The sequence below is a fragment of the Geotrypetes seraphini genome, chromosome 19 (assembly GCF_902459505.1).
Source record: "Geotrypetes seraphini chromosome 19, aGeoSer1.1, whole genome shotgun sequence".
NCBI classification, from domain to species: Eukaryota; Metazoa; Chordata; class Amphibia; order Gymnophiona; family Dermophiidae; genus Geotrypetes; species Geotrypetes seraphini.
In genome coordinates this window covers 21,632,342-21,653,539 of record NC_047102.1, presented here as the reverse complement: position 1 = coordinate 21,653,539, position 21,198 = coordinate 21,632,342, and the positions used below count along the sequence as shown (strand labels likewise).

Here is a 21,198-nt window from a genome sequence, read left to right as displayed (position 1 = left end):
TTGCTGAGCTACAGACGAGGTTCCGTCTTCTACCTGCTGATTGGTTTGCTTATCGACAACTTCAACATTATTTGCAGACCTTGACTCCGGCGGTGGTGCGGGAAGATGTTCAGGACAGTTTACAGGAGGCTCTTTGTCTTACAGCTCAGGAGCCTATACCGTTAAAATTCTATCATAAGTTTTTGCAAGAACTCTCCGGCGAATTGGACTTTCCTACCTTGGCCCAGAAGATTCTTAAAGGTATTCGTCTGGGGATTGCTTCTACCCTGTCATCTGTGGAGAGGGAGCGAAACTACAAGTTTTTGTTACGTGCTTTTTATCCACCTAAGAGAGCTCATGTGATGGGGATTAGTATGGGACATTGCTGTGGTAAATGCGCACATCCTATGGCATCTTTTGGACATATGTTTTGGACTTGTCCCTTGGTGTCTTCCTTTTGGATACAATTGGTGTCCTCTGTGGCACAGCTTTGGAGTTGTTCCTGGAGGATGCATCCAAGTTTTCTCTTCACTCTACAGATTCGTTTTCACCCGCTTAGACCAGGCTGTGTGGCCTTCCTTCAGAAAACTGTGTTACTGGGAAGGAAATGTATCTTGTTACAGTGGCTCTCGCCACAGCCTCCCTCTATCCCCCAGTGCATTAATGTTACAGCAAATGTTACTGGAACGCAAAGATATTGTGGACATGTCTGCTAAAGCGGGCCGGTTGTTCTGTCAATGTTGGCAGCCCTTTAGTTTAACCTTTACTCCTTATGTACAAAGTCAAATTTGGAATACTTAGTTTGTTTACTACTTGCTTTATTATTTTGTTATTAATTTTGAGTTGATTGCCGCTGCTGCTGCTCGGGTGGGGAGGGTGGTGGGGGGGTGGGTGGTTGGGGGGGGTGGGGATTGGAGTTGAATTATGCCTAAAATTCTGTTCTCTATTGTGCTTTGTATTACTATTTGTGGTGTTTAATAAAAATGATTTAAATATAAAAAGGAAAGGAAAAGAAAAAGGAAGCCGATATGGTTCTCCAAACTAGTGGCGGAGAAAATAAAGGCAAAAGAGTTAGCGTTCGTGAAATATAAAAAAACCCAAGAAGCGGAGTGCAAAATGGACTACAGGGTGAAACTGAAAGAAGCCAAGAGAGAGATACATCTGGCAGAAGAACAAATGGCTAAAAATATAAAAAAGGGAGACAAAAATTTTTTCTGATATATTAGTGAAAGGAGGAAGATGAAAAATGGAATTGCTAAACTAAAAGATGCTGGGAACCGATATGTGGAGAGTGATGAGGAAAAAGCAAATGTGCTAAACAAATACTTCTGTTCTGTGTTCACAGAAGAAAATCCTGGAGAAGGACCGAGATTGTCTGGCAAAGTTACACGAGAAAATGGAGTAGATTCTGCGCCGTTCACGGAGGAGGGTGTTTATGAGCAACTTGAAAAACTGAAGGTGGACAAAGCAATGGGACCAGACGGGATCCATCCCAGGATACTAAGGGAGCTCAGAGAGGTTCTGGCGAGTCCTATTAAAGACTTGTTCAACAAATCTCTGGAGACGGGAGTGGTTCCTGGGGATTGGAGGAGAGCGGATGTGGTCCCTATTCATAAAAGTGGTCACAGGGATGAAACAGGAAACTACAGGCCGGTAAGCCTCACTTCAGTTGTTGGAAAAATAATGGAAGTGTTGCTGAAAGAAAGGATAGTGTACTTCCTTGAATCTAATGAGTTACAGGATCCAAGGCAACATGGCTTTACAAAAGGTAAATCGTGCCAAACGAACCTGATTGAATTTTTTGATTGGGTGACCAGAGAGCTGGATCGAGGACATATGCTAGATGTAATTTACTTAGATTTCAGCAAAGCCTTTGATACAGTTCCTCATAGGAGGCTGTTGAACAACTTGAAGGAATGAAAATAGGACCCAAAGTGGTGAACTGGGTTAGAAACTGGCTGTCGGATAGACGCCAGAGGGTGGTGGTTAATGGAAGTCACTCTGAGGAAGGAAAGGTGAGAGTAGTGGAGTCCCTCAGGATTCGATGCTGGGGCCAATCCTGTTCAGTATGTTTGTGAGTGACATTGCTGAAGGGTTAGAAGGAAAAGTGTGCCTTTTTGCAGATGACACCAAGATTTGTAACAAAGTAGACACTGAAGAGGAAGTGGAAAATATGAACAAGGATCTGCAAAAGTTAGAGGAATGATCTAATGCCTAGCAACTAAAATTCAATGCAAAGTAATGCATTTGGGGATTAATAATTGGAAGGAACCATAGATGTTGGGAGGTGAGAAGCTGATATGCACAGACGGGGACAGGGACCTTGGGGTGATAGTGTCCGAAGATCTAAAGGCGAAAAAACAGTGTGACAAAGCGGTGGCTGCTGCCAGAAGGATGCTGGGCTGTATAAAGAGAGGCGTAGCCAGTAGAAGGAAGAAGGTGTTGATGCCCCTGTACAGGTCATTGGTGAGGCCCCACTTGGAGTATTGTGTTCAGTTTTGGAGACCGTATCTGGCGAAGGACGTAAGAAGACTTGAAGGGGTCCAAAGGAGGGCGTCAAAAATGATAGGAGGCTTGCGCCAGAAGACGTATGAGGAGAGACTGGAAGCCCTGAATATGTATACCCTAGAGGAAAGGAGGGACAGGGGAGATATAATTCAGACGTTTAAATACTTGAAAGATATTACCGTAGAACAAAAACTTTTCCAGAGAAAGGAAAATGGTAAAATCAGAGGACATAATTTGAGGTTGAGGGGTGGTAGATTCAAGAGCAATGTTAGGAAATTCTACTTTACGGAGAGGTTGGTGGATGCCTGGAATGCACTTCCGAGAGAGGTGGTGGAGAAGAAAACGGTGACTAAGTTCAAAGAAGCGTGGGATGAACACAGAATATCTAGAATCAGAAAATAATATTGAACTAAGGCCAGTACAGGGCAGACTTGCACGGTCTGTGTCTGTATATGGCCGTTTGGGGGAGGATGGGCTGGAGAGGGCTTCAATGGCTGGGAGGGTTTAGATGGGCTGGAGTAGGTTTTAACAGAGATTTCAGCAGTTGGAACCCAAGCACAGTACCGGGTAGAGCTTTGGATTCTTGCCCAGAAATAGCTAAGAAGAAAAAAAATTTAAATTAAATCAGGTTGGGCAGACTGGATGGACCATTTGGGTCTTTATCTGCCGTCATCTACTATGTATGTTACTATGAGTTGCATTGGCTCCCAGTGGAGGCCTGGTTGATTTTCAAGTTGGGTTGTTTATATTACAAAGTGGCTTTTGGTGCCGCTCCTTCTTAACTTGTTGAAAGATTTTGTGATCATGACTCATGGGAGGAGTAGAAAATGGTATGCCCTATTTACGTTCCCTCCTGTAAAAGGTTGTAAGAGTAAGAGATATCATGGGCATCTTCTCTCTTATCAGGCTGCTTCTCAGGACAAAGACTTCCATTCATTATTGATCAGATCTATATCTTATAAGTACTATAGAAAACTTTTGAAGACTTTTCTTTTCTCCAAATTTCTAACTAGCTAAATTTTTTCATATCTCACTAATACTGTAATTTCCCATAGTATAATCTTTTGTTAACCGCATTGAATTAATGGCTATGCAGTCTAGAAATTTGCTATTATGTTATGTTATGATATATCAAAAAAGATAATGAAAAACATTCGCCATGATCTAGACCTTTGTGCAGTGGAATGTTTAGAGCTAAACCCAAACTGGCAATCATCTAATTGGAATTTTTCTCTAGAAAATCCTGTAATTGGGAGAGATAATCTTTTCCAAAATTGTAGTCAGATAACTCAGATTGTAGTCAGAAATGTTCTAACTTACTACCATCTGAACAATTTTTCAGCAACAGCCGTGTTATTGCTTTCTTCAAAGTATCAGGAACATTACTTTCCTGTAAAGAATGTGATATTAAAGTAAAGATAGAGGGTACAATAGCCTCTTTTATTGTAGAGAATATTCCTGATGGGCAAGGATCTAATGAACAGGTAGACTTATTCAAATTCTGTAAAACCGTGAAAATCTGTTGCTCAGAAACTGTCCCAAACTCTGTCCATCAAAATTTATAGGGAACAGATAACTCTACATTGATACTTTATCCCAATTCAGAAGATATATTTTGGACTTTACTAACAAAAATCATTACCAGAAAAGCTCCAATGTTAGTTTGTGAAGCAGAGTTGGTTAATTTCTTCACAATCTTAAATTTGTCATGTCTCCAATCTTGTTTTCAAAGTAAAGCTTCTTAGCATCTAGCGTCGCTATTTTGTATGTCTCTAGACATCCCTGATATACCAACAATGATTCAGAATTAGGTTACTGCCTTAATTTGCATTCTGTCTCAGAATTTACTTTAATTTTTTTAAAACTCATCAGAAAACCACGGGGCAACATGAGAGCGTTGAGGGCAGATCTTTTTTTAAAGGTGCTATTATATCTACAGCCCCATTTACTGGTAACTGTTCTAATTTATCTAGTTTTGGGAGCCACATAAGCAATGCCTCCACTGGGTCAGACCTGAGGTCCATCGTGCCCAGCAGTCCGCTCACGCGGTGGCCCAACAGGTCCAGGACCTGTGCAGTAGCCCTCTATCTATACCCCTCTATCCCTTTTAGCTCTTTCAAATCCACTTCTTCTCAAACTAGAAAAGCAGCCTTATTATTTGATGAAACTGGTGCACTGGGATGATGATCAGTCCATGGAACTAAATGTAAATTTACCTTGAATTAAGAGGATACTGTTAACTGTGAATTAACAAAACAGAGATCTAAAATATGATCTGCCTTGTGTGTAGGTGAAGAGATAATTTGGGACCAATCTAACCCTGATAATGCATTCAAAAAAGAAGATACATGCTGATCGGTTTCAACCTCATTGGCGTGGATGTTAAAAACCCCAATCAATATAGTAGAAACAGGATCAATCTTATTTTCAATCAGTACTGACAAAAAAGCAGATATGTCTGAAAATAATGTTCCTGGCTGGTAGTAACACAGTAAGATATTAAGCTCTGCTGACGATATCATCTGTAATTCTAAAGATCCAGCATTTAGAATTTGATTTTCAATAAACATACCACTGGTTCTAGGCCTTTAACAAATAATAGTTGCCCCTTAAAAGGGAGTCTGGCAAGAGTAGCTTTAGAGGTGGAATCACCGGCCCATTGTCTGATCCAGAGCATTCTATGAGCAGAAACTGAATAAGCCAGACACATATGTCATTCAGGGCATCAGCTACATAATCCACACCAGATAAAAGAAGTTGAGGAGTATCATCTCCCTCACTCTCCAACGTGCGCAGTCTAGACAGTCGAGGCAGATCTGACTCCCAAAGCCACTGCCTCAAAAAGTCTCCTGAGAACCACATCCACTCTGTGGTCCTGCATGTCCTTGAGCACCACACCTTCACTCAGAAGGGAGGTGGCACTTAGTGACCTTGGCAACCAAGAAATTCACTTTACGCTATTACTCCTATTACTAACCTACAAGTGTGTTCATGCTGCCGTCCCTCAGTATCTCTCCTATCTTATCTCTCTTTAGCTGCTTTTATCTTTATCCTTCTCCTTCCCTGCCAATTCTAGATTTTGCTCCTTTCATGTAGCTGCCCTGTATGCCTGGTACAACGACAAACTAACCTCCTTCACCGACAACTTCGCTCCATCGAACACAAATGGCGCAAAACACACTCAAACAATTTTCTTATCCTTTTTAAGGAAAAAGCTACCTACTACAAAACTGTCATCCAACAAACCAAAAAAGAATATTATTCTAAATACATCACTACAACCCGCAACTCTTCTGCTCTCTTCAATATAGTTCAATCTCCCTATTCTAAAAAGAAACTTCCACCTTTACTTACGCAGCCATCTGCTACAGAACTTGCACTCTTTTTCGATTCAAAAATCAAGGATATTAGATCTCATCTTGGACCCCCCTATCGCGATCTCTTCTCCAGACATTTCCGATGATACTACCCATCTATCATTCAGCACCTGCTCTAACTTTAAACCCCCTTCTCTAGCTAATCTTTTCCAAATCCTACAATCTTTAAATACACTTAATAATCCTACAGAGAGTATTCCCCCCTCGCTTCTTAAAAAATTCTTCTCTTTTTTCGGACCATTCCTTCTGGAAATGGTATCCAAATGCCTTTCTGACAATCTTGTCCCTAAAGTCTGGAAATCAGCTCTTGTTTTTCCAAAATTAAAAAATCATAACTTAGACCCTTCCATACCAGCGAATTTCCGTCCAATTGCTAACCTCCCTCTAATATCAAAACTAACTGAGAAAATCATTCACAACCAACTTGCAGAATTTATTGACAACACTCATGCTCTCCATCCACATCAAACAGGTTTCCGTTCCTCCTATTCTACCGAATTGTCATTGCTAGGTCTTATTTCAACTATCTACTATTTTCTTGATCATCAGAAATCTGTTCTTCTTATCTCTCTATATGTGTCTGCAGCCTTCGATATCATTGACCACTCTCTTCTCATCAAGCGTCTCAAAGACTGTGTTTATAGGACCAGCTCTTTCATGGTTTACCTCCTACTTTAACGAACGCAGTTTCAAAGTTCACTCAAAGAAGAAAACCTCCTCATCTATATCACAAACTTATGGTGTTCCGCAGGGTTCTATTCTATCCCCCCTACTATTCAACATCTTTATGTCACCTCTCCTTATTCTGGCACAGTCAATTGGATTCACTATCTTTGCCTATGTGGACGACATCCAATTACTTCACCCCGTTAATACCTCAAATACCTCAGAAATACAGGAAATCAACAATAAATTAGATAAAATAAGTGACTGGTTTCACACAAATAAACTTTCTCTTAACATCGATAAATCCTGCGGCCTCCTATTCCCAATCAAAAATAGTGAGTCCTTATTAGAAAAGATTTTTATAAAATCCTTCCCTATAAAAATTGAAACAAAAATAAAATTACTGGGAGTAATTATCGATAAAGACCTTACTTTCCACAACCATATCAGCTCGGTGGTAAAAACATGTTTTTACAAGCTTCGCCTCATTCGTTCTCTAACTTCTATTCTAGACACTGATGCTATCACAACCTTGGTTCATTCCTTAGTTATCTCCCACCTTGATTACTGCAACTCTTTATATAACGGAATTCTCCAAAAAGAAATCCAACGTTTACAGTCAATCCAAAACATGGCAATAAAACTTATCTACAAATTAGGGAAATATGATCACGTTACCCCTCTCCTGAAAGAAGCGCATTGGCTTCCCATTACACACCGTGTCACTTATAAAACCATCTTGCTGACCTTTAAAATTAAACTCTCACATCAGCCTTCCTACCTTGATAGGCTTCTCGTTCCTCAACACCCAACTCGGACGCTCAGATCAGCAGACCAGAACTTCCTTTCTATTCCCACAATAAAGGATTTTTTTCTACACTAGGAAATCTAATTTTTCAGTAGTTGCCCCAACATTATGGAACGCTTTACCATATCAAATCCGTCATGAAAAACAACTTGATCGATTTAAGATAAGCTTAAAGACTTTCTTATTTCAAGATGCTTTCAACTGCTCTTGTATCATTTCTTTTCCACTCAACCAACCGCTTCTATGAAGCGATCCCATCCCAAATGTTTTATCCTCTCCATCCATTTTCTTTCAAACTCCTTTTTTTTTTTCCTTCCTCTTCTAATTATGTAACTTTAACCCTCCCTTTCCCCCTTATCCTCACTCTCAAGTTTGTCCTGTTTCATGTCTTTAATGTACACGTTTATTAACTCCTCTTTTATAAATATAACCTTTTATCTCTATTTTTAACATTTTATTGTAAACTGGCTAGATACCAGTTGATGGTCGGTATATTAAAAATTAATAAACTTGAAACGACTGAAAACCCACCTTTTTGATTTATCCTTCAATCCATAAACCTACTTCCCACTGCTCACCATCCTAGCCTGCAGATTAACCATCCCCCCTAACTGTATCTCCTCCCTGGCATCCTGATGGTTTAGATCAGTGTTTTTCAACCTTTTTTGGGCAAAGGCACACTTGTTTCATGAAAAAAATCACGAGGCACACCACCATTAGAAAATGTTAAAAAATTTAACTCTCTGCCTATATTGACTATATATAAAGTAATTCTCTTGAATAGGAATCAAATAAACACAAAGAAAGTATTTTATAATTACTTTATTATGAAATAAAAATTATAAAATACTTTATTCAGTGCGAAACCTGGGCCTGTTTGGCTGAACACAAAGCTGATATTCTGGCTGGAATGGAAGAAAGACACACACGTACCTCTTCGTCAACAGCTCTCAGTCTCTCTCTGTATTTGGTTTTTATAGCATACAAAAATAGACAAATATACCCTCCATCCTTTTTATTAAACCACAATAGCAGTTTTTAGCGCAGGGAGCTGCGCTGAATGCCCAGCACTGCTCTTGACGCTCATAGGCTCCCTGCGCTAAAAACCACTATTGCGGTTTAGTAAAAGGTGACCATATTGTAAAATATAGACAGCAGATATAAATTCAGAACTGTGCATAGTAAGTGAAGGGAAGTTTTCATCTCTGGGAATTTACCCAGTTAACTATTAAGTTATTTGGGCAAATTCCTTTGAAAACTGTGGTAATACTGCCTCCACTTTGCTAAATTTAAAATAAAATCATTTTTCCTACCTTGTCTGGTGATTTCTGGTTGCACTTTCTTCTTCTGACTGTGCATCCAATCTTTCTTCCCTTCTATCAGCCTGTATGCTTTCTCTCCTCCACACCTCATTCCCTCCCCCAACTTTTTCTTCCTCTCTCCCTGACCTTTCTTTCTTTTTTTCTGTTTCTCTTCTTTCCTTCTGTTTCCCTGCCTGCCCCCTTTCTTTCTTTCTCCCTGCCGTTCCCCAAGCCACTGCCACTGCCGCTGCCATCGGGGAACAGGACCCACCAATGGATAACAGGCCCCAAAGCCGACGCATGCTCTCCCTGACGTCAATTCTGCAATCGGAGAGGAAGTTCCGCCCAGCCAGGCTGGTGATTTCTGGTTGCACTTTCTTCTTCTGACTGTGCATCCAATCTTTCTTCCCTTCTATCAGCCTGTATGCTTTCTCTCCTCCACACCTCATTCCCTCCCCCAACTTTTTCTTCCTCTCTCCCTGACCTTTCTTTCTTTTTTTCTGTTTCTCTTCTTTCCTTCTGTTTCCCTGCCTGCCCCCTTTCTTTCTTTCTCCCAGCCTCCTGTCCAGCAGTAACTCTCTTCCCTTCCTCCCCTCCCAGCAGCATCTCTCCGTCTCCCTCTCCAGTAGCAGCTGTCCTTTTTTTTCCTGGCCCAGCAGCTTCCCAGATTCCTTTCCCTCCTCCCCTACCAGATGCATCTCTCCTTCTCCTTCTCCCTCTCCAGTAGCAGCTGTCCCTTTTTTTTCCTGGCCCAGCAGCTTCCCAGATTCCTTTCCCTCCTCCCCTCCCAGAAGCATCTCTCCTTCTCCCTTTCCAGTAGCAGCTGTCCCTTTTTTCCCCTGCCCAGCAGCTTCCCAGACTGATAGTGGTTTTCTCCCCTCCCAGCAGCTCTTCTTACTTCCCAGCGCAGCGATTCACGAAGGCAGCCTCGGGTCCTTTGTTGTGTCGCGCCGCCTCTGAGGAAAGAGGAAGTTGCATCATCAGAGGCAGCCGCGACTCAGCAAAAGCCCCGAGGCTGCCTTCGTGAATCGCTGCGCTGGGAAGTAAAGGAGAGATGCAGAGGGGAGAAAGCCACTGTCGGAGGCTCCCCAAGATCTCTCCGGCCCAGCGCACGCTTCCGATGCTGATCTTGCCGGTCCTGCGCGGACCGGCAGGAAGTTCAAATGAGTCAATCTTGCCGGTCCTGCGCGGATCGGCAAAAATTTCCTGCGGACCGGCGGTTGAAGAACTGTGGATTAGATCGCCAAGACAAAGTGAGTCCTGGGTGATCGACTCACTTTGCCTTGGCGAGCTACTGGCGCCCCTGCCTCGGGCCCCCTGTAAGCTCCGGGCCCGGCGGCCCTGCGGCACACCAGGCAACATCTCGCGGCACACTAGTGTGCCGCGGAACAGCGGTTGAAAAACACTGGTTTAGATTATAAGCTCTTTTGAGCATGGACTGTCTTCTTTGTGACTCTGTACAGCGTTATGTGCATCTGGTAAAAATAATTAGAAATAATTAATAGTAGGCTGACTAAAAGGTTGCTTGACACTCCTGTGCCATAGGATCCAGACAGGACATGGCTCTCGCTACCTTTAGAGCTCCTTCCAGAGATTCCCACTGCTCTGAGATCAAGATGTTAATATCTGGATGCCAGGGAAATGCTGAAGACTGAGCTCTCACTCCACACTTAAGGGAAGAGGAAGTAGAAGGATCTGGCTGAGAGACTAAATTCAACTCACGCAGACACCCCAAAATAAGATCCAGCAAGGTAGCAGTCAGTCTTAAAAAGCCAAAGTAGAATCTAAAGAGACAGCATATCTACCTAGGTCCTCTGCCACGGGAGTAGCATCTGCAGAAAATAAAGGATCAGTATTATGATCATCCTCATTTGTATCCCCTGGAGAGAGGTCTCCTCTAAATCCTGAACAGTGGCAGACTGAGAAGACGATGTGCCTTGTGAGACTATGCCATGAGGAGACAAGTCTGGCACACAGCGGGACTACGCAGGAGTATGTTTCTCGTGAAAGTCATTCCATAAAAATTTCAAAAAGTCTGCAATAGCATCTTTACCAGGGAGTGTTGAGTCACACTGTGATGACTACTTTGTGTTTCTTGGTCTGTGGGGCTTCCTCATCCCGTTCACTATTTCCAGGTTCCAAAAAACAGAAAAGGCCACCTTAATCTGGTCACTCCGGCCTCTTCGGTCCATGCCGCATGGCATGTGGTGCAAGAATACTCCTCAGGCACAAATTTAAAATTTAGGATTTTTCAGATGTGGGAACACAAGGAAATATGCAGAAACCTTAAAAAACCTGTTTTTCAGACCCATCCCCACAATTCACCTCATAGCCTGAAACAGCCTTACTTACTCACTGTGACCTATGCTGACAATGTGCTGCAGCCTTCCCCAGCTCTTTACAGTAACTACAAAGGAGAAGAATCATTGCTTCATGTTGGAAATGCCTCTTCAACGCTGATCTTCGGACTGCCAGTCATACATGGTGTCTGATCGTACCCCCTCCCCTGCGGACTAACAGATGCGCTATCAGAAGGGAAAAACAATGCAACCGGCACCCTGCGAGACACCGCTGAACCTCCTATGGAAGCTTAACAGCCTATGCTTGAACCTCTGCTAAGCAGTAAGTGAGGAATTAAATGCAGGGATGACCCCGAGCTACAAAAATACTTATGCAGGCTAGCTAACAGCTACCACTAGGAATCGGCCTGTCAGCTGCAGAGCTCAATCTGCTTCTTCTCTACACAGGCAGAGCTGAAACTGAGATGAAAGCTCCGAGCACTGAAAACTCCTAACTAACATTGAAAACATCGAATTAAATAAAAAGGGAAAGCAGAACAGAAACACTCCTTCCGGCTCTCATGCAGAAAGGAAAAACTACAGGTGGCAGTAGAGCTCTCAGTGAAATAGGAGGATCACAGAAAAAAACCGGAGTGGATTCCTTCTGCATATGGCTTGCAGCCATCAGGAGATAACCCACTTATCCAAAATGACACACCTAATGCACTGAAATAGAAATTACATAAGAGTTCCTAAACAAAATGTGTAAAAGCCCCAACATTACAAAAAAACTCAAAAACAAATGGGTGAAAAGAAGGATTCCACCTACGTGCTCCTTAAAAAGTCGCTCCTGCAGTTTGTTCTTGTTAAGGAAATAATGCCGTGCCCAATCCCCTGCTGTCAGGCATTTGAAGGTTTTTTCTAAATGTTCATCTTTTTTGAAGTTTTCAATCACCTCTTTCAGTTCCTCCTGTCTTCCTTTTATAGGTCGGAACCTGAAAAAAGTCAAACATTACTCACAAATGATTGCTGAACATGTCCAGTATCAAATTCTATGCAGAGAAACTAACAAATTAACAATCTTATTTCTCACACCCAGAGAAAGTCCACAAGCTCCATCCCACCCAACCATATGTGATAAATGATTTAGTACAAAAAATAGGTTCTAATGCTTCCAAGACACATCCTTGAATGTAGATCACAATACTAGCTTCAGGCGGGGTTTGTTATGCTAAAGAGCACTAAAAGAAAGAGGAAGGATATGAGCGTGATCATAAGACTGTCAAGCTGTTAAAGAGAAGCTGGGAAAACAAAACAGAAAATTAGGATGAAACAGGAGAGATTCATAAGAACATAAGACTAGCCTTACTGGCTTAGATCAATGGTCCATCTAGCCCACGATCAAGACTTCACGGAGGCCAATCCAGGTCACAAGTACACAGCCAAAATCTAAACAGTGGAAACATTCCATGCTACTGATCCAGGGCAAGCAGTGGCTTCCCCCATGTTTCTCTGAATAACAGACTAGGACTTCCTCCAGGAAATTATCCAAACCTTTTTTAAAACAAGCTGTGCCAACCACTCTTAAACGCGTTCCAGAGCTTAACTATTCTTTGAGTGAAAAAATATTTCCTCCTATTGGTTTTAAAAGTATTTACCTGTAAATTAATTGAATGTCCCCTAGTCTTTGTAATTTTTGATGGAGTAAAAGACCCCCCCAAAAAACAATCCACTTGTACCTGTTCAACACCAATCAGAATTTTGTAGACTTCACTCATATCTCCCCTTAGCCATCTTATCAGTAAACCATAAAATAGAGATTTATCTATGTAAACTATTGTTAACACTTGATTAAATCCAGAGGCCATATCTACAAGTTAAGAAACAAATCTAGAAGAGGCACTGAACAAACGTGTGTGGCGCAGTGGTTGGATCTACAGCCTCAGCACCCTGGGGTTGTGGGTTCAAACCCCGCGCTACTCCTTGTGACCCTGGGCAAGTCACTCAGTCCTCCATAGCCCCAGGTACATTAGCTAGATTGTGAGCCCACCGGGACAGAGAGGGAAAATGCTTGAGTACCTGATTGTAAAACCGCTTAGATAACCTTGATAGGCGGTATATAAAATCCTAATAAACTTGAACTTGAATAAATGAATTAAAGCTATAACCGGTGTCAATTTGAGATAGGAAAGAGTTAATATAAAATTTCTTGCCAGAACCTAGGATGGTTTAGATAACAACTGTCCAAAACAGGGAGAAGGAGAAGTAGTATATCTAGATTTACAGAAAGTTTCTGACAAAGTCCCTCATGAGAGACTCCTGAGAGTTATGGGGATAGGAGACAATGTTCAATTGTGATTAAGAATTGGTTATCGGACAGAAAACAAAAGGTAGGCCATTTTTCCTCAATGGAGGAGGGTATATAGTGGTGTGCCACAGGGATCTGTACTGGGACTGGTGCTATTTAATTTATGTATAAATGATCTGGAAATTGGAACTATGAGTAAGGTGATTAAATTGGCAGATGACACTAAACTATTCAAAGTTGTTAAAACGCAAGCGGACTGGGAAAAACTGCAGGAAGACCTTAGGAAATTGAAAGACTGGGTGTCCAAATGGCAGATGAAATTTAATGTGGACAAATGCAAAGTGATGCACATTGGGAAAAATAATCGAAATCATAGTTACCAGATTCTAGGGATCACCTTGAGGGTTTCAAGTTTATTTAAAATTTCTTATACCGCCTAATCAAACTTCTAGGTGGTGTACAAAAATAAAACTATATACCATATTTTTCGCTCCATAAGTTGCACTTTTTCCACCCCCAGTGGGTGCATCTTATGGAGTGTAGAGGGGAAATTTTCCTTGGTTTTTCTTCCTCTAAACGGGGATGCATCTTATGGATGAGTGCGTCTTATAGAACAAAAAATATGGTAATAAACAGAGAAGATACCATAAAATCAGATTAAAAATTAACAGTGCTCAAGAAACAAATCTGGGTGTCATGTTGGTCAATACGCTGAAATCTTCTGCCCAATGTGCAGCGGCGGCCAAGAAAGCAAACAAGATGTTAGGAATTATTAGAAAAGAGATAGTTAATAAGTCTAAGAATGTTATAATGCCTCTGTATCACTCAATGGTGCAACCTCACCTTGAATGTTGTGTTCAGTTCTGGTCTCCTTATCTCAAAAAGATATAACGGCACTAGAAAAGGTTCAAAGAACAGCAACCAAGATGAATAAATGGAATGGAACTCTCTTGTATGAGGAAATGCTAAAGAAGTTAGGGCTCTTCAGCTTGGAAAAGAGATGGCTAAGGGGAAGATACGATTGAAGTCTACAAAATCCTGAGTGGTGTAAAATGGGTACAAGTGGATCAATTTTTTACTGCATCAAGATTTACAAAGACCAGGGGATACTCAAAGTTAGAGTAATACTTTTAAAACCAATAGGAGGAATATTTTTTTCACTCAGAGAATAGTTAAGCTCTGGAAAGCATTTTCAGAGAATGTGTTAAGAGAGTTAATGTAGCTGGTTTAAAAAAAAGGTTTAGACAAGTTTCTGAAGGAAAGGTTCAAAGTCTGCTGTTGAGACAGACATGGGGGAAGCCATTGCTTGCCCTGGATCGGTGGTATGGAATGTTGCTACTATTTGGGTTTTTGCCAGGTACTTGTGACTTGGATTGGCCTCCGTTAAGACAGGATACTGGGCTAGATGAACCATTGGTCTGACCCAGTAAGGCTATTCTTATGTTTTTATGTTCTTAAGTAATACTACATTGAGGCTGATTCTTCTGGTTCTGAAGTCATTGGACTGCCATTCACGGAGCCAAAAAGCTTCTCCTGTTGAACCTGCCTCACTGTGTCCTCAACTGTATCTGAAAACAGAGAGAACAAAAGTTAGGATCATGGTCAGGTCCAAGGCACCCGATGCACCAAACTGGTCCTTAACCAAAATTACACCTCTTTAAGCCACTGGGAATCTTCTGTAGCATTGAAAGAATAGAAGCTAAATTAAACTCAATTAAGGGGTGCGTGTAAACTGAGGCCTAGCACCGTGAAAAAGTAAATAAACTTATTAAAGAACCGCAAAAGCTAAAACAATCAAATTAGAACAAAGATACTGAAACATAATTAAAATAGAACAAATTTAAAGTGAAAAACCCAAACGGATAGGAACTAACAAATATGTGAAAAACTGTGAAGGAGAAAAATGAAGAAATGCACTCATGTTATGAGATTTTTATCTTATTGAGCAGTACCTATATATCCCTTTAATGCTATGCCTTATATAAGAGAGGTGCTTGGGATTTAAAGTATGGCTTTTATTTAGTTCAACTTATTAGTAACACAGATTGACAATCTTAGATAATGTCAAATCTGCAATCTCTGTTTCAGTAAAATACAGAGTCAATACCACATATTTACCCTAGCTTACCCCATGTTTAGTGAATGGACAAACCTTGCTAGCTAATGTCAGGCTCGTACTGCTCTAAAAAAGTGATTTAAAAACAGAATTTTACTTCTCTTTACAAATAGAGATCCTTGCACCTTCCCCCGATCCCTGGTGAGACATCTTTCTTCATGACATCTTTCCAGTCTCTGCAGGAATGGAATTCATATTCTTTTTTTCACTCTCCAACACTCTGGATCTCACTCTCACACTAGCTAATATTCAGGAAATCCCAAGTTATTTCCCAAGTATTTCTCTCCATAGCCATTAATGACAAGTCCTGTCATTAGCTAACAAGGCTGTAATAGAGTTTGGTAATTCATGACTTGTCCAGCTTAATCAGGAATAAGTCATGGCAATTCATGCTATGAGACAAAAGGCCTAGTTACCAAAAGCATACACAATCCATTCTTTGATAAACCCATCAAAGGAAAGTCTCAGCAGACATACTCTTTGATCATCGTGACCCTACTGATTTTGCACCACAGTTCTTCTACCCCATGATCTCACCTAGAATAAGAAGTCGAGCTACACTTGGAAGATGTACTAAGCTAAATCATCAAGTTAAAAAGTGATAAATCGCCTGGACCAGATGGCATACATCCCAGGGTACTAAAAAAACTAAAACATGAAACTGCTGACCTGCTGTTAGTGATCTGTAACCTGTCACTAAAAACATCTGTAGTACCTGAAGATTGGAGGGTGGCCAATATTACACTGATTTTTTAAAAGGATTCCAGGCGAAATATGGGAAATTACAGAACAGTAAGCCTGACTTCAGTTGCAGGCAAAATGGTGGAAGCAATTATGAAAAATAAAATTGTGGAACACGTAGACAAATGTGATTTAATGAGACAGAGACAGCATGGGTTCAGCCGAGGGAGATCTTGCCTCACCAATTTGTTTGGCTTCTTTGAATGTGTGATTTGGATAAAGGTGAGCCGGTTGATGTAGTGCACAGGTGTTATCTTGCGGCCGGCTCCCTCCTCCTCACAGCCGCAATGTGCACGAAGCCGCATGCAGCATCCCGTGCCTCATCCAGAAGCATTCCCTCTGACATTGTGATGTCATAGAGAAGGCTTCAGGTTCAGGCGCAAAACACGCAAGGAGCCGCTGCACGCGGTTTCGTGCACACTGCAGCTGTGAGGAGGAGGGAACCGGCCACAAGATAACACCGGGGGCATCAGACCATGGGCCGCATAAAACGGTCAGAAGGTAAGACACCTGCCGGAGGGAGGCACAGCATGGAGGGAGAGAGACAACAAAGGTAGGGGGAATGATTTTATTTTCAATTTAGTGTTTGAATTGTGTCAATTTTGAGAATTTTCATCTGCTGTCTATATTTTGCACTGCTCAGGAAAGGAGAAATTAGGTTCTTACCTGCTAATTTACTTTCTTTTAGCTTCTCCAGACCAGTAGAGGTTAACTTTACGAATGGGTATATATCCAATCATGACCAGCAGGTGGAGACTGAAAACAAAACTTTGGGACAGTATATACTATCCTCCCTTCTCTATTTCCCTCAGTCTGCCGAATAGCCAAGCAGAACCAAGAACTGGAAAACAGGAAGAAACCAATACTCCGAACAGGAGTAACAAATAACATACCCAAATGCTGTTGGAAAATGCAGAGGAGAAATACCCGAAGGAAAATGTCCCCACAGCTCGCCAGCTAAGCCAGCCGAGCCACAGCCGCTGTTCTTTAATTCTCCCCGGCCCTAGAAAAATACTAGAACCCGCAGCAAAAAACAAAAACTGCCTGCGAAAACAGCCCCAACAACAACAACAACAACAGACAGGGTGGGGACCTCTACTGGTCTGGAGAAGCTAAAAGAAAGTAAATTAGCAGGTAAGAACCTAATTTCTCCTTCTTTAGCACTCTCCAGACCAGTAGAGGTTAACTTTACGAATGGGACGTACCAAAGCAGTCCCTCTCACGGGCGGGACCCCCGAAGGGCCGATACCAGAACACGCTCACCGAACACCGCGTCCCGACGCGCCTGAACATCTACCCGATAATGTCTAACAAATGAATGCAAGGAGGACCAAACCGCAGCCTTACAAATATCCACCGGAGGCACGAGCGATGACTCAGCCCAAGAAGCCGCCTGACCCCGAGTGGAATGAGCCTTGAGAAACTCCGGAACAGGCTGCTGTTTCAGAAGATAAGCGGAAGCAATCGTCTCCTTGATCCAGCGCGCAATAGTAGCCTTAGAAGCGCCAGCTCCCCGACGAGGACCAGCCAGGAGGACAAAGAGATGATCGGACTTCCGGAATTCCTGGGTCCGCTGCACATAAGAGCGAAGGACCCGACCGACATCCAACTTGCGCAGCTGCCGTTGCTCAGAAGAGCCCTCCCGACCACCCAAGACCGGGAGAACCACCGATTGATTGACATGAAAAGGAGAAACAACCTTCGGCAGAAAGGAAGGAACCGGCCGCAAGACGACCCGCTCCCTAGAAAACTCCAAGAAGGGAGCCCTACAAGAGAAAGCCTGCAGCTCAGAAACACGCCTAGCAGAAGTAATGGCCACCAAAAAGACCGCCTTCAAAGTAAGGTCCTTCAAAGAACAGTCGTCCAAGGGCTCGAAAGGCGGGCGCACCAAAACAGAGAGAACCAGATTAAGATCCCAAGAGGGAACCGAGGGCCGTAGGGGAGGCCTAAGCAACTTGGCCGCCCGCAGAAACCGAATCACATCAGGAAGAGCCGATAAACGCTGACCTGAGACCAACCCTCGAAAGGCCGACAGGGCCGCAAGATGAACCCGGAGAGAAGACCAAGCCAGGCCTCTATCCAGGCCATCCTGCAAGAACTCTAGAATGTTAGGCAGAGAAGCGCGAAAAGAGGTCACTCCCCGCGCCCGACACCATTCCTCAAAGAGACGCCAAACCCGCACATAAGCCCGAGAGGTAGAAAGCCTCCGGGACCCCAACAGTGTAGAGATCACCTTGTCTGAATATCCCTTCTTGCTAAGGCGACCCCTTTCAAGAGCCACGCCATAAGACAGAAGGGAGACGGGTCGAACATGGGAATGGGACCCTGCATCAGAAGGTCGTCCGAGAGAGGCAGAGGAAGAGGAACCGCCACCAGGTGCCTCACCAGATCCGCATACCACGGACGTCGAGGCCAATCCAGAGCCACCAGCACCACCAAACCCGGATGGTGAACAATGCGAAGAAGCACTCTGCCCACCAGCGGCCAAGGAGGGAACACATACAACAGCCCCTCCGTTGGCCACGGCTGGACCAGAGCATCCAGACCCTCGGCCAGCCCTTCCCTGCGACGACTGAAGAAGCGGGGCACTTTGGCGTTGCCACTCGTGGCCATCAGGTCCATCAGGGGCTGCCCCCAATCTTGCACTATCAACCGAAAACGCTCCGGCGCCGAGAAACCACTCTCCTGGATCCAGGAAGTGACGACTGAGGAAGTCTGCCTGAACATTTTCTACCCCGGCTATATGAGAAGCCGAGAGGTCCAGAAGATGGGACTCCGCCCAAACCATGAGCCGAGCCACCTCCTGCGCCACAGGAGTGCTCTTGGTGCCCCCCTGACGATTGACATAAGCCACCGCCGTGGCATTGTCCGACAGGACTCTGACCGACTTGCCCAGCAAAAGGGAGTGGAAAGCTAACAGCGCCAGCCTGATCGCTCTGGTCTCCAACACATTGATCGACCAGGAGGCCTCCTCCGCGGACCAGGTGCCCCGAGCTGAGTGGCCCATAAACTGAGCCCCCCCAACCGAGGAGACTCGCATCCGTAAGGAGCACCGTCCACTGCGGGAGATCCAGACCCACCCCCTGAACCAGGTGAGGGGTCCGGAGCCACCAGCGCAGACTGCAGCGCGCCAAGCCTCGCAGGGGAACCGGAACATCCAAATCTTGCCTCCGGGGAGACCACCTCCGGAGCAGAGCATACTGAAGAGGACGCATGTGGGCCCGCGCCCACCTCACCACGTCCAGGGACGCCGCCATTGACCCCAGGACTTGGAGGAAATCTCGCGCCCGAGGACCCCGGGACGCCAAAAGCAGGCGAATCTGAGATTGCAATTTGCTCACCCGGGCCTCTGGAAGGAAGACCTTCCCCAAGGAGGTGTCGAACATAACCCCAAGGCACTCCAGACGCTGAGCCGGGACCAACCGACTCTTGGAAAGGTTGACCACCCAGCCCAGCGACCGGAGAAACTCCACCACCCGAGCCGTAACCCGGGAGCTCTCCTGCAACGACTTTGCCCGAATCAACCAGTCGTCCAGGTAGGGGTGAACCAGGATGCCCACCGACCGCAAGGCTGCCGCGATGACCACCATTACCGTGGTGAACGTCCGAGGAGCCGTGGCCAGACCAAAGGGAAGCGCACAGAACTGAAAGTGCCGCCCCAAGATCGCAAAGCGAAGGAAGCGCTGATGAGAGGCCCGAATTGGAACCTGCAAGTAGGCCTCCGTCAGATCGAGAGACGTAAGAAACTCCCCCGGCTGAACCGCCAGAATGACCGACCGCAGCGTTTCCATGCGGAAACACGGAATCTTGAGAGCTCTGTTGACCCCTTTCAAATCCAGGATGGGCCGAAAGGTCCCCTCCTTTATGGCCACCACAAAGTAAATGGAGTACCTGCCGGTGCCCCACTCCGTAGGGGACACCGGCACCACTGCCTCGAGATCTAGCAAACGCTGAAGGGTCTGACGAAAAGCCTGCGTCTTCCATGGAGTCTGACATGGAGAAGCGAGGAAAAGGTCCGGCAGAGAGCGGGTAAACTCCAGAGCGTAACCGTCCCGCACCACCTCAAGGACCCACTGATCGGACGCGATCTCGGCCCATTTGGGGAAAAATTTGCACAGCCGGGCCCCCACCGGAACCAAAGGGAGCGCCGGCAAGGAGTCATTGCGCAGGACGGGAAGCGGGGGAACCGGCGGAGGGATTCCCTGCCCCCCGACGGGCCCCCCGAAAGGGCTGCATGCGCTGGAAGAACCGACCCCGGGAAAAACCCTGAGCCGGGAAAGAAGCAGCCCCACGCCCCGGGCGATACTTGCGAAATTCCCGCAAACGCCCCCGGGCAGCCCCACACCTAGACGCAGGGCGGGCACGGTCCTCAGGCAGACGGGCACCTTCGAGTCCGTCAGAGTCTGAATCAACTCATCTAATTCCTCTCCAAACAAAAAGACCCCCTAAAGGGAACTTTAGTAAACTTAGCTTTGGACGCAGAATCCGCCGCCCAAGCGCGCAGCCACAAAATACGCCGTGCGGCCATGCCATAGACTTAGCCGAAATCCGCACCAAGTCATAAAGAGCATCTGAGAGGAACGAGGCAGCCATCGCAATCTTCGCTACCTCCTGATCCACTAGAGACCAGTCATCAGACTCCCGATCCAGGACACGCTCAGCCCACCGAAACACGGCGCGAGCGACTAGCTCCCCACAAACAGCCGCCTGGACCCCAAAGGCAGAGACATCAAAATCATACTTAAGAAGTGTCTCTAACGCACGCGCCTCCGAGACCCTAAGAGCAGAACCGTCCATAACAGGCCCGGTATGCCGCTTAGGAAGTGCCGAGACCACCGCGTTCCCCATTGGCGAAATTAAGGTAGCCCTACCTCCCTCCGGGACGGGATACCCAAGAGCCAAGGCGCACACCAAACGAAACTGCGCCCATAGGCCACTGCGCCAACACAAAATCCCGCAAATCCTGACGCACAGGAAAAGAGCGGGAAACAGGACAGACCCCCTGAAGCAGAGGGGCCCCCATACGCGGGGTCTCCGGCGGCGCCACTGCAAAAATGCAGCACCAAGGAGACCTGCTACACAGGTCTAAAAGCTCATCCCTCTGAATAAAAAAGC

At 44.8% G+C, this 21,198-nt stretch overlaps 1 protein-coding gene across 4 annotated transcripts in view; it reads right to left on the bottom strand.

Moving 5' to 3' along the window:
- Window positions 1-21,198, bottom strand: part of KMT5B (lysine methyltransferase 5B) — a 258,170-nt gene that overhangs the window by 139,703 nt on the left and 97,269 nt on the right. For all 4 annotated transcript variants that reach the window (XM_033928243.1, XM_033928244.1, XM_033928245.1 and 1 more), the window contains one exon: window positions 11,748-11,913. In XM_033928243.1, coding sequence (XP_033784134.1) covers window positions 11,748-11,913 — 166 coding nt within the window. The remainder of the gene's footprint in view (window positions 1-11,747; window positions 11,914-21,198) is intronic.